The 14,408-nt window shown below is 41.8% G+C and overlaps 1 protein-coding gene across 1 annotated transcript; it reads left to right on the plus strand.

The window, feature by feature from the left end:
- The first annotated feature begins 11,362 nt into the window (after positions 1-11,362).
- Positions 11,363-13,702, plus strand: LOC115673639 (gibberellin receptor GID1B-like). The gene is made up of 2 exons (XM_030595859.2): positions 11,363-11,581; positions 12,228-13,702. Exons 1-2 carry the CDS (start codon positions 11,543-11,545, stop codon positions 13,221-13,223), a joined length of 1,035 nt encoding a protein of 344 aa, XP_030451719.1. The 5' UTR covers positions 11,363-11,542; the 3' UTR covers positions 13,224-13,702.
- The last annotated feature ends 706 nt before the right edge of the window (positions 13,703-14,408 follow it).

The following is a 14,408-nucleotide window of genomic DNA, read 5'->3' on the forward strand; positions in this document are numbered from 1 at the left end:
CTAATACTGACGATATCATAAGAGATGCATCGTCCGCTCCTTTCTTTTTACCCACATGTCATTGTAAATCATCAACGTGTCTCGTGGAATGGAAACCAAACACTTGTAGCTTAGAATGACCATACCTATTAATTGAAGCATTTTCAATTCTGACATGTAACTTGACGAGCTTTTGACTCTTTCCTTATTAACTCATTCCCGTGTCCTCGATTTGAGAAGTCCTCTTTGTTTGACGTGTCTGGCCTAGGAGGGTCTTACCACTCATGTGTTCCACTAGAGTCACTCAAAACCTAATTATTGACTGCAGGATCTATTACTGATAATATCATAAGAGACGTGCCATCCGCTCCCTTTTCCTTACCTACATATCTTTGTAATTCATTAATGTTTCTCGTGGAAAAGAGAGCAATTACTTGCAAGTTTGAGTGACCATACCTGTTGCTGAAACATTTTCGGTTCTGGCAGGTAACTTGACGAGCCTTCAGCTCTTTCCCTATTGATTAGTTATTTGTTAAATCTTTTCCGTGTCCTCGGTTTGAGAAGTCGTCTTTGTTTGACGTGTGTGTATTACGAGGGCATTATCACTCAAATGTTCTATGGGAGTCAAGGGGAACCCAATTCCATTGGCTACAAAATCTATTAATGACGTTGTTATGAGAGATGTGCCATCCGCTTCTTTCTCCTTACCAAACATACCATTGTAATTTATCGATGTTTGTTGTGGAAAAGAGAGTACATACTTGCAATGTAGAATGACTATACCTATCTCCTAAGTATGTTCAATTTTGGCATGTAACTTGATGAGCCTTCGACTCTTTCCCTGTTGGCTCTTTCCTGTGTCCTCGGTTTGAGAAATCCTCTTTGTTTGACATGCGTGGCCTATGAAGGCCTTACCACTCAAATGTTCCATGGAATTCAAGGGAACCCAATTCTATCGACAGTAAAATATATTAATGACAATGTCATAAGAGAAGTGTCATCCGCTTGTTTCTCCTTTCGTACGTATCATTGTAATCCATCAATGTTTCTCATGGAAAAGAGAGCAAATAATTGCAGCCTAGAATGACTATACCTGTCTCTAAAATATTTTCAATTCCAACATGTAACTTGGCGAGCCTTCACTCTTTCCATGTTGACTCATTCCCGTGTCCTCGGTTCGAGAAGTTCTTATCAATGATAATATCATTAGAGATCCGTCGTCCATTCCCTTCTCCCAACATACATATCTTTGTAATCCATCAATGTTTCTCGTGGAAAAAAGAGTAAATCCTTGCAGCTTAGAATGATTATACCTTCAAACCCCCCCAAGACTATACATGTCGCTGAAGAATTATCGGTTTTGACATGTAACTTGACGAGCCTTCGACTCTTTCCCTGTTGACTCCTCCCTGTATCCTTAGTTTGAGAATTCCCCTTTGTTTGACTTGTCTGGCCTACGAGAGCCTTTCCACGAGAGTTACTGGGAACCCAATTCCATTAGCTGCAGATCCTATCAATAAAAATGTCACGAGAAATGCATCATCCGCACCCTTCTCCAAACCAAATTCTCTTGAATGCCGCATGTCCCATCTTCTTTCTTAGCATCAGAATCACACTGCACCCCACTGAAAAATCAGTCCACAAAACATAACATATTGACGTTCACATATCAACAACAAATGATTACTGAGAATAAGAAATCAAGTCGGGATTGTCCTTGCTATAAAGAGAAATAGAACTGTTTTCCCACTGCAAGGTTGTAATAGTTTTAGGAAGACGATCTTCCATACACAAACACTTCGCCCATGATTAACCGGAGGGAAAAACAATTTCGGAAGACCCTGGCATATCAGCAACACGTTTCATTTCTACCATGTTAGTACAACGTGGATCTCTTGCTTTGAGGCTAACTTAAAGTTATATGCGCAACTGTTTACTCCAAAGGTTTTGGCTGTTAGATAAAAAAATCGATTTAATATAGGTGCGTATAACGATTTGACAAGCCGAACCTCCCAGCAGTCTCATTTTTCTTTTCTTTCTTCATTGTGCGTTCCATCCACCCAGAAGGCTTGTTCAATGCGCCCAAGTTTAATACAAAAGAATAGCCCATTGCTGTCTCATGCACAAAGAAACAAACACCATGGAATCGCAAAGGGGTCTTCTTTTTCACTCTCACCATCTTCTTCAGTCATCATCTCAATGTCATCCGTCGTTTTCGCGTGGACAATGACATCGTGCTCATCCGACTCATCCCCATGAGGAGGCAATGAGCCATCGGCTTGTGGGGAGGGTAATATCAATGCATCGGAGCTCCCCATTTACTCTAATTATAATCTGTATAGATCGACACATCATCATGACTTTAAGTGAGAATCCCAAAGTAGAGGCTTGAAATCTCCAAATTAAGGAGTTGGATCCAATAACACATGCTCCAACCATCATCATCCATCACAATAGCTACTTCCTTCTATATTGACTTCCCATTGGCTTCTCTCTCTCTCTCTCTCTCTCTCTCTCTCTCTCTCTCTCTCTCTCTCTCTCTCTCTCTCTCTCTCTATATATATATATATATATATATATATATATTTGTGGGTTATATTGCAGTGGTTCAGAAGGTCATGGGCAAGAGAGAGACAAAGTTTCAAAACCTTTTCACTTTGAATTTTGATATATCATGAACATAAAAGCCATATGCGCAAAAGCTTAAGCTACGAGAGGAACGACTTTATAGCAAATGACGTCGAAAAAATAACCTACTCTTAGAAATAAACACTTTCGCTTCTTTTTTTCCTGACAATTATTATTCGTTAGATTTATGTTTAGAGAAATGAATTTGCTCTAGGGTTCGACATGGAGGTGCGGTTTAGAGTTCGATCTAAGATCGGTGGTTCGACCTCCAGAAGCAACAAAAAAGAATGAAAAGAAGAAAACGCGCCCTTATGTGGCACTTTGGGTACATTCCTTCAATACTGTAACATTCACGGTTCACGTTAGGTAAGAGAAAAATCAAATCAATGATCGAGAAAACGAAGCAAGTAGGATGTTTGAAAATTTTTCTTTTACCTTCCTTAGGAATTTGAAGGCATAACTATGATAGTCAAGAACTATCTAGTATCAGACTTGATCACGGACATAAAAGGGCTGTTCGAAAAAGTAGTTTCAATTGGGCCTATCAATCTCCAAGCCCGATTTATATAATTATCCATTATCATGAGCGTGCTTGGCGAACAAGTTTAACCCAACGTCGGAACGTTTCTTTAACTTTGTCCGTGCATTAGATTAGGTTTATATGCGAGTCTATTACATACACACGTCTCATGGGACCAATCAAGTCGACTCATATAACTAAATATTATCAGGGGTGTGCAACAAGTTAAACCCGCCGGCGGAACTTTTCTTTTTTTAACTATTTCATTGTTTTAGAAGATGAATCAGAAGAAGAGAATCAGCCCTTTGCTCCATTACTCTTCTCTTCTCAAGCGATCCACACCTGGCACTGATTAAGCAAATTCCAAGAAGGAAACCTTAGGCTATACTTTGAGGCCTAAAGTATTACTTTATATGTAAACCCTAGGGTGCATGCATCCAACAAATTCCAACATGATGCAATCGAGAGCTATATTCCTTCTCCATACACTCCCCCCCAACTCCTTTTTCTTTATTTTTAACTTTGCTAATCTACTTTATTCTGCTTTATAAATCTAATCATTCACGAGCGAGGTTCTTCTAGGCAACTAGTTCCCCGCTTAAAGTCTACTTAGTCCAGACTAAGGAAATTTTGTCGGGCTTGGTTGCCTAGGAATACATTTATTTATAATGCACCTTGGAAAATTTGTCGGTCTTGATTGCCTAGAGAAGTAATTATATATGATTCACCTACACTGGTCAACATTATGACACGGTCCATTCAAAGGTGTCTAGTATTCACAATATACTTTATCGAAAAGAAAAATCAATTGTCAAGAGGAAACCCTAGCAAACAACGTACCCAACTCATTCGAAAACGAATATGCTGCTTTTGTTTTGTTTTGTTTTTTCTCTTATAATTCATTTGCATTTCTTGGATATATCTATGAAACGACATTATATAACTCGAATAGTTACGATAAAGAAATCCGCTTTATATATATGACTTTTAAAGTATCTTATCTCGTGTTGATTGACTACTAGCATAATTGACTCTTTACATATGTTTCTTCATTCATCACTCGGAACAAGAAATGATCATAACTTCATACAAAATTCATCCTACCTAACTCGTGAACCCGGTGTCATTCATGCGATGGACACATGCGATTATGATTGTACCCTTTTAACGATTATTCAATTATGTATGCTTAATTCGCGGTAAACAAAGGGAGATTAGTGATTCAACGCCTTTTGTTTCCTTGTCCTCTTTTGATGAAAGGAGGCTCACATTCATTGTACCGAGTGGGGTTTTGCTTTAACTTAATACTTTACAGAGAATCTTACCATTTGAGCTTTCGAGATTTGATTTATACATCCACTGTACCTGGTTCGCCTTGTCTCCAACCAGCCACCGATAGAAAACTCTGCTTTTTGGAGGTAACTAAACTTTGGTCTCCAACTATGGCAAGATGATGTTAATATGTCACTATGTCGTGCCCCACGGGCGCGTTTCGAGAATCAAAACCCGGATTGGATTTTTCGATTCACTTGTTGGACCCACGGCGGTCCAGGTTTATTTACATCAACCCACGGCAGTCCAGGTCTATTTACATCAACGAAGCATAAAGAGAGCATCTCGTTCCGATTCAGACCAAATTGAGAAAAGGGCTATCATTACTTATCTTAAAGAAAAAAAACCCACAAGAAAACCAAAATATATACCCACCGTGACATATTTACCCTGAACGTCTTTTTGTGTCATCAAAAATCCCAAACTATGTCTACTGCGATATAATTACCCGAAATTTTTTTTTTTTGTCATTAAAAATCTCAAACTATGTCTACTGCGATATAATTACCTTAAAATTTTTTCTTGTGACCTAAAAAACCCAAAACTCGTACCCATTTGACACATTTATCATCGGTCAAGATTCCGTTGAATGTCACATTGGCAAATTTTTAAAAATTCTCATTGACAAAACTTTGATTGAAAAAAGGTAAATGTGCCAAACATAAGCAAGTTTGGATCCGAAAGTATAATTTAGAATTTTTGGCAGCTGTTTTTGCTCCTCGCCTTACTAACTGAAAACTCATGAAAATGCAAGACGATTTTCGGTACAAACACCAAACGATTTTTCAAGAGAGGGCAAAACATCTTGTCCGAAACGAGGAGGAAACGACACGCGTACGCGCAGAGAGATCTAGAGAATCGCGTTACGGACGAGGAGGGAAAAAAAAAAAACGATAACGAAAGAGATAAATCCTTTTTTTGGGCATGCATTTACTGCCCAGACGAGAAATCGGGTAACGGGACAGGTGGCAAATGACTTTTTGCACTTTGGTGGGATTGACCCAAAAACGGCACAAGAAGCCAAAACCTGTCCCTAGTTTTGTTGACCTAACGCGCTACAATCCAAAACCCAACGTCGCCCTCACGATATTTTAGGGAAAAAGAAGCGTGGGGAAATTAGTGGGAAGGGTTAACGGTACGAAAACCCTTAAATTAATATATTTATGATAATTTTATCTTAAATTAACCACTTGCTCTTTATTAATTTCTATTAAATTTACTGTCAAATTACGGTCCATGGATAAACTGATTTGGAATTTTACCCTCCGTTTATCACGGGTATACCGATTTATTAATCCAATTTAATATAAACTAACGGATGGTATATTTGTCATTGGTGTATCAATTTGAGGGCTTTTTATAGTCAAAAAATTAGTTTGTGATATATTTTGTTACAGGTGTATCGGTTTGGAGTTTTTAAAAATAAAAAAAATTAGTTTGGGTTAAATTTGTCACATGTATATTAATTTTTAGAATTATTCCTGATATTGATAAAAAAGAAAAACTTGACAAGGTCAAATCGTGGCTCTTTTTTACGGTTCTTTGTTATTAGTTATCGGAAACGAGAACATTTCCTTACACGGTATTGGCATGAGCGACCCGTTAATTATATCCAAAGTAAAATCACTTAAAAAGACTTAAAGCAAGCTTGTTTGGTTATGTTTCAACAAAAATTAGAATTCGACCTTTTAGTTTCCCATCAAAATCAAGAATGTCACTCGAATATTGAACAAAAAAATTAAAAAATTATATATCAGTTTTATTTTCTCGTCAAAACTTATATAACGCGAAAATTTTTAGGTGATAGGGAGTTAAAAATAGCGAAAACAGGACCGTAACGAGATTTAAATTAAATGAAAAGTAACCAAAAAAGAAGAAGAAAAGTTCCTAAATTTTCTCCGGGGAAAGTAACCGAGAACAAAGATGTGTGCACCCCCACCCAAGCAGAAGAAGACAAAACAGCTGTTAGAAAAAGAGGGACGATACAAAATTAAAAAAAAAAGGTAAAAAAATAAAATTAATTAAAAGGAAAGGAAAAGGAAAATGAAGTGCAAAAGAAGAAGAAGGGTGTGGAAGCATCAATTCTATGTGTTCGGTATGCTGAGTGCGTGGCACATGCTGAGCCACCTTCATACAAGACAAGGGACGCAGCCAAACTCACAAGGACTAACACGTTAATACATTATCATTTTCATTTCATTTTCCTTTTTATTTCGTGCAATCACTTTGAGATACGTTTTTATCATTTATTTTTTCTTGTGATTTCTTTTTCCGTGGGCATAAAAAATAATAAAATATAGACTCCGAGAGAGGATCGACAGATCGATTGCTCTCGTGTTATGCATAATTTTTATTTTAAAACTCGAATTATCTCAAACTAAGTGTGCCTAGCCAGTGTCTCGAGAGGACCACCGAGAGGATCCAATTTGCCAAGCGTTTCTTATTTAGATTCATCCTGGCGATGTAAAAATAGGAATATTCGCTGTTCGATTATTGATGCACGGAGGAATTCAATTTTTAGGAGTAACAATAGAAAAAATGGTCCTTGAATTTATGTATAATATGCTTGCGACGTGGTCAAACGTGCAATGTCGTCCCTAAACTTTCAATTTATTCAATGTAATCCTTATGTATACGAAAGTACTTAAAAATAGGGACCACGTTGAATAAATTGAAAGTTTAGGAACGATATTGCACATTAGGTCAAAATTTGGGGATCGGATTGAATGAATTAAAAATTCAGTGATAATATCGCACATTAAACTAAAATTCACGGACCATCCGTGTCTTCTTTCTTTTTTTGGAACGAGCTCGCTGATAAATAAGAAAAAGAAGGAAGAAATTCCGCACCCACGTTTCCCGTTGTGGCCCAAAGGGAGCCATAAAGCGTGATGGCCCCCACGAATACGTTCGTTTCGCGAGGGGGGGATCGCGACCGCGAGATGAAACCCCCGGCGGACGCGTGGCGGCTCCAGGGGCCTTCACGGGGCGGGGGGGCCCACGGTAGAGAGATCCCCGAACGTCGTATCGGATTCAAAGACTCCCCCCCCGCCCCCCCCCCCGTTCTGGAACAAAATCATCTCCTTCCCTCCCTCTCTCTCTCTCTCTCTCTCTCTCTCTCTCTCTCCTTCGGACAAACGAAGAGAAGGAGGAAAGGAGAGGGCGGAAGGTCTGGTCTCGTCGGGCCCCCCGGTGGGCCCCCCCGCCCCCGCCCACGCCCCACAGTGACGCGGCTCGACCGCCACGTGTCGGCAGCCCGCGGCGATAAGGATGCGACACGCTTCCACCGGATACGACAAGAGCCAAAGCAGCAGCACACCCCCCCACTCCCCCCCCCCCCCCCCAAACCGGGCCCCACCACCCCGAGACAACGACGGGCGGTCGAACAAAAGAAGAGGAGAAATCCGAAAGAGACGGGGCAAAATATTCTTTAAATAAATAAATGAATTTATATATATTTAATTATTTATGTATAAAGGGCACGGGGAAAATGGAAATTGGAAAAGGCGACGGGCCGTCACGCGCCGCCCCCGCCGCGCTACCGGACAAAACGTGTTGCCTCCCCTCCCCTCCCTCGCGAGCTTTCTCGTGATTCGGGGATGCAGCGAGGGGTAGATTGGGGAATCCGCCCCGGGGGGGTTTGAGCCAATAGGGACGGGCTTCAGGGACAATAAGGATTTCGGTTTTTTTTCCCCGCCCTTTGTTCTTCCGATTTTTCTCTTGTGCTTTTTAATTTTTCTCGACAATTTGTATTATCAATTTAGATGATGAACAGAAATTGAGAGTTTGTACAGAGCCCGAGTTTAGTTTCGAAAGTTATCGAATCGAGGAAAGACGAATAAGGTAAAAAGTAACCCAATCAACATCTTCAATTGGGCAATTTTGTAAGAGAATCTTTTTTTTTTTTTATAGAAGTGAAAGGAACGCTCCAATGTGTTCACAAGCGGTAAATAATAGCACCAATTAATCGAACACGTTTAAATATTAGAAAAAATGTTGCATGATACGGTCGGCTAACTAAAATAGTTGAATTTAAATGAATTTGCAATTCACGTAACCGTTCTCCTCTCGAGAATTAGCCGCCAACAGAAATTTCGTTTCCGATATTTGTTGATATGGTTAAATCAATGAATCGAACTCTACCAAGCACTTACAAACTTACAATTGTGCTAGGAATATTATCATGTAATCAAATAACATAATTAGACATTCTTCGATTTACTTTATTTCTTTCATATCCCGAGTGATCAAAACTTTGAAGATTTTTCTTATTGAATATACTTAATCATATCCTAAATGGGAACTCGATAGCAAAACGTTTAATCCAATGGCGTTTGTTCGGCTATAATCGACTGGAGGGACTCCATCACGACAATCTCCATTGATTTTTAGCGACACGTTCTCCAAGGAGCGAGAGTTAATCACAGATTTTAGAAAAAAAAGTGTTAAAAAGGAAAAACGGGAAGAAGAAAAAACAAACCTCGAAATTGACGTTAGAGCTGCGATGTGTTGACATGAAATGGTCCAAATAATAAATGCTCTTTCGCTATTATTCTTTCATGAAATAGTGCAAGCGACCAATCTTAGTCGATCGTCGGCTGAATTATTTTTATTTTCTGTCAATGATATAAAAAAGCATATTTTATCTTTTTTTTAGAAGGCTCATGTGTGATGAAAGCTTATTGACTAAGGCTCCGTTCGTTCGGCGGAAAATATTTTACTTTTGAAAAATATTTTCTCGGAAGTCATTTTCCTGAAAAATATTTTCCCGGAAGTCATTTTCCTGGAACACAATTTTCTGGTGTTCGGCTAAAATCGAAAAAGTTTCGGAAAATATTTTTCGGTGTTCGGCGACCGCCGATCCGGCGGCGGCGATCGAACCGGCGGCGATCGCGGCGGCGGCGGGCGGCGACGGGCGGCGATCGGCGGGACCGACGCCCGACGGCCGACGGCGGCCGACGATCGACAGTGACCGGCTACCGACGGCCGGCGGCGGCCGACGACAGACGACGACCGACGATCGGTGGCGGCGATTGGCGACTACGATCGGCGGCCGTCGATCAGCGGCAGCGACCACGCGGCCAGCGGCGGCGACCGGCGGCGGTGACCGGCGATCAGCTTCCTCTCCCACGGAAAACATTTTCCCTCCCATGGGCAATTTTGCCTTCGCTTTGGGGGACAATGATTTCCTCTTTGAACAAGAGGAACAAGAGGAAATCATTTTCCCCCAAAGCGAAGGCAAAATTGCCCACGGGAGGAAAAATATTTTCCGTGGGAAGTTATTTTCCGCCCCCCGAACACTAGAAAATCCAGAAAATATTTTCCTAGAAAATATTTTTCGCCAAACGAATGGAGCCTAAAGTAAAAATCCCAGTCCGCAAGCATATTGCATCCAAATCCATCCAACAAAATAGTACAAAATTGCCCACGACGTCCAAAATTAGAAGATATGGGCTCTTATAATACTCATTTCCTTTTCGGTATATCAATAATGAGAAAAAAAATTACGGTATATATATATGACGTGTCATTGGTTAAATTTATCAAATTCTGTAATTTTTGCAAAACATTTAAGACTTATTAGATTATGAAAGTTAGACATAAGTAAATTGATCATCAAAGCAAGTTTGGATACTATGGCCTATTATGTGTTGCTTACCATGTCCTATAGTTGACATCATAACAAAATTTATATTCGCAAACCTTTTTGCGACTGGACCGATTGCATGACTAAACTTATTTTTCTCAAATAGAAATAACTATAGCATTGAATATCTTTCGAGATATGATATTCACGGCATGTACAAATCAATTTAGAGAAATCTATTATTCCATACGTAACGCGTCGCCTGGAATATATAACAAGGAGAAATTTCGAGATTGTAGAGAAATCGAGAGAGAAGTTCTCGATTCACAGTCTGATTAGGGCGATTTATACGCGTTTAAATTTTTTATTATTCATAGCTTTCGTGGCTCTGCACACCGAAAATATTTCCACATTTGGTGTAAAACCTTGAAGTTAGGTCATGAAATTTTTAAGAGAAAAATAAATCGCCTCCCCAAGGGCGTTCAAAATTCCAGGAATTGATATAACGAAAAATCTAAAATAAGTATATCTGTGAAAAATTTACCAAAAACTAATTTAAATTGGTACATTTACGATAATTTCACTCTTCATTAATTTTTCGTTAAATTGGATATCACAAATCGGTATATTTGTGACAAACAAAGGATCAAATATTATACTGATATACCCGTCGTCATCCAACTCAATAATTTGACGGAAAAAATTTAACGAAAAGTAATGAAGGATAAATTCGTTACGTTTGAAATTTATTTATTACGTATTTGTCAATTTAGGGTTTTTCGCGATATTAATTTAACTTTCAAAAGGGGAAAGAGTAGAAATAGGGAAAAGTTGAGGGAGTTAACATAGAGCTACATTTTGGGGGGGGGTGGGACCCACTTGCACAGTATAATTCGGCCGCCCCAGTTTGTCGTCTCTCTCGTCTCCGTTCACCGCTCGCTCCGCTCCGTCGTCTCTCTGCGTCTCTCTCTCTCTCTCTCTCTCTCTCTCGTCTCTCTCTGTTGCCTGTACTTGAAGCTCTAGTCTCTCTCTCCATCTCTCTCTCTCTCTCTCTCTCTCTCTCAGACACACACACACACATACGTATCCGAGTAGGATCTTCGATCTCACTCATATTTTGCGTCTGAGCCATCCCTGTTCTCTTGTTACATCAGGAGGAAGAACTGTCCCTTCCTTCCCCCCCTGTTCGCCCCCCGCCGACCCCCTCTCTCTCCCCTTCCTTCGACGAGGAATCTCCGGCGCGAATTCATCGCCCACGCCCCGCGGCGCAGCGAGCCGCCGCCCCCCCACCCGCGCGGGCACACGGAGTAGGGCGAGAGACCGGAGGGAGAACAGGCCCGGCTCCTTCGTTTGCTCTCCGAAAACTCTCGGGGGCCGTTATTATGATTCTCAGAGAGGCTGTCTCGACGGAGGTCGCGTTTCGGGTCTAGGCTGCTTCTTCTTCTTCTTCTTCTTCGGCTTCTTCGGCTTCTGGGTTTCGGATCTCTCGCTGTCTCATGGCCGGCAGCGACGAAGTCAACGCCAATGAATCTAAGGTGCTCCCTCGAATCCCTCTGCGATTCTTCGGTTTCTCGGTGCTCTCTTTTCTTGAACAGCCCCAGCTGTGGTTGGGCGCTCGGGGGTGTTTGGGATGATAATTGGAGCTGGTTTGGCGATCTGGTTTGTGGGGTTTTTTTCCTCGAAGCTTCGCTTTTTGGGTGGTTTCGCCTGAATTGGGCTTGAGCTCGTTCGTTTCGAAAGGTGATGCCTGAGGTGATTTTGCTTGATTCGTGCAAAAAGGCCGTGACTTTTTTTTTTTCCTCGCTGCGAGTTTTTAAAAATTATGGGCGATTGTGGCTGCCTGTGCTTTTCAATCGCAGTTCTGATATACGATCTGTTTGATGGCGTGTCTCTGCTTCTGGGGCTTTCTTCCCTTTTTCATCTTAGATTTCTTTTTGTTTTAAGTTGAGTGGTTGAACTTTGAGTGTAAATTTAAAGCAATGGCGAGAAGTTCTGGCTCTTACCTTTCCTGTTTCCTTTTCCCAGTAAGTTTCCAACTTCCCTGTCAATGTTGATCTTTTCATTTTGCTGTGTGCATTTCTTGGTTTCTTGCTACCGGATGCTCAAGATCAATCTGTCGTCGAATTCATGTTGCAATTGGTAACACTCCAAGCACTAATTGCGTTTTTCATTCTCTTGCAGAGAGTTGTTCCCTTAAACACATGGGTCCTCATCTCTAACTTCAAGCTAGCATACAATCTCCTCCGCCGGCCCGATGGGACCTTCAATAGGGACTTGGCTGAGTTCCTTGACCGGAAAGTTCCCGCCAACACCGTCCCGGTCGACGGAGTCTTGTCGTTCGATCACGTCCATCGTGCCACCGGCCTTCTGAACCGGGTGTACTTACCGGCGCCTGATGATGTCTCTCAATGGGGATTTGAAGAGCTCGAGAAGCCTCTGAGCACCACCGAGGATGTCCCTGTCATTTTATTCTTCCACGGCGGGAGCTTCAGCCACTCCTCTGCCAACAGTGCGATTTATGACACCTTCTGCCGCCGCCTCGTCGGCCTTTGCAAGGGGGCAGTCGTGTCGGTGAATTACCGCCGCTCGCCCGAACACAGATACCCCTGTGCCTACGATGATGGTTGGGCAGCCCTGAAGTGGGTGAAGTCGAGACCGTGGCTAATGAGTGGGAAAGACTCTAAAGTCCATGTGTATTTAGCTGGCGATAGCTCGGGCGGTAACATTGCTCACCACGTGGCAGTCAGGGCTGCCGAGGCCGAGGTGGAAGTACTAGGTAACATCCTTCTTCATCCTTTGTTTGGCGGGCAAGAAAGAACCGAATCCGAGAAGAAATTAGATGGGAAGTACTTTGTGAAACTTGAGGACCGCGACTGGTACTGGCGGGCTTATCTTCCCGAAGGGGAAGACCGAGACCACCCTGCCTGCAATCCCTTCGGACCCCGCGGCAGAAGCCTTGAGGGGCTTAAGTTTCCGAAGAGCCTCGTTGTCGTGGCGGGTCTGGATCTTCTCCAGGACTGGCAAATAGCTTATGTAGAAGGGTTAAAAAGGAACGGTCAAGATGTGAAGTTGCTATATCTGAAGCAGGCCACCATCGGCTTTTACTTCCTCCCGAACAACGAGCATTTCTACTGCCTCATGGAGGAGATCAAGAACTTTGTCAAGTCTGACTGTTAAATATAAGACCCACTTAACCTTACTTACTGGCAGAAGCAGTCCATACATAACACAAGCTTGACTGTTTTCGGGTTTTGTATTCGGTTTTCCATCTATTGCTGGGGTGGTTGTGTAGTATTTTCTTCGGTTTGCTGTTCTAGCATTTATGGTGGTAGGATGAGAGTTCTATCGATCAGCCGGGTCTCTGGAGATGGCGGCCTTCATCGTGGCGGATCGGACTCTGCTATACAATATGGACGGATCGTCTTATATCTAATATAACCTCTTACCGTGTTCAGCGTCCAGCTGGGGATTAATGGGGTGGCAGGACTCGTGGCATCGACGCGCGGTGGTCGATGGATCTGGTCTTAGCAGGTGATCATTCTTAGGAAGCACTAATTTCTGAACTTTGATTATGCAATCATGGTACGGAATATGTATGTGATACTTGTGGCGTAGAGCAATACAAGAAAAAGGCTTTTGCCTGTATATTTTCCTTCTGGGATGGACTTGTTCTTTCTCCTTCTGTTCTGATGGCGAAATTACTAGTTGGTAGGCAGTATTCATGTGCACGCTCTATCGTTAGAACCTGGTCAAATGCGCTCTTGTTGTTTGGTCAGAGGAGGAAGATCTTTCTCCTCGCATTGTCAAAGGAAAAAACAAATCTTGATTGGTTGGATTAATCAATTCTTCAATAATGTCCAAGAACGAAATCGCTGCAGAAACATAACATTAGTCAACCAAGAGAAGCTTTAATGCATGTAGTGCAGGACTTTGAAATTCTGCAAAGGCACAAGATTCTCATCTTGATCTTCCACTTAAGTTCATTTGAATCCCACTAGGAATTTATATGTCCAATTTATTTGGCATCCTGAAAAGCCCACCCCCCCAACCAAATCCTCAAGACAAGCATACAGTACACAAGTACTCGTGATTCAGAACACAGAGATTGATGTACAAAACATCGGGAACTCTTCTTGGATGCTCGAACTCGATTACATCCCATTCGCTTAAGCAGACGTTTGCAATTTTACCGCGTCGTTTGACAAACTAACGTTGTTTTGCTCAGTGATCCGATTCCAATGGGCAAAGCATGTGGCGTGGCGGACCATCCCAGAAAATGTCCCCAAAGCCAAACCCCAACCCCATCCAACATGATTTTCCCAGGAAAATGAGAGCCGAGAGAAAGAGAGAGAGAGATAAAGA

The sequence above is a fragment of the Syzygium oleosum genome, unplaced genomic scaffold (genome assembly GCF_021117445.2).
Source record: "Syzygium oleosum isolate NSW1041296 unplaced genomic scaffold, Sole_v2.1 Sole_v2.09, whole genome shotgun sequence".
Lineage (NCBI taxonomy): Eukaryota > Viridiplantae > Streptophyta > Magnoliopsida > Myrtales > Myrtaceae > Syzygium > Syzygium oleosum.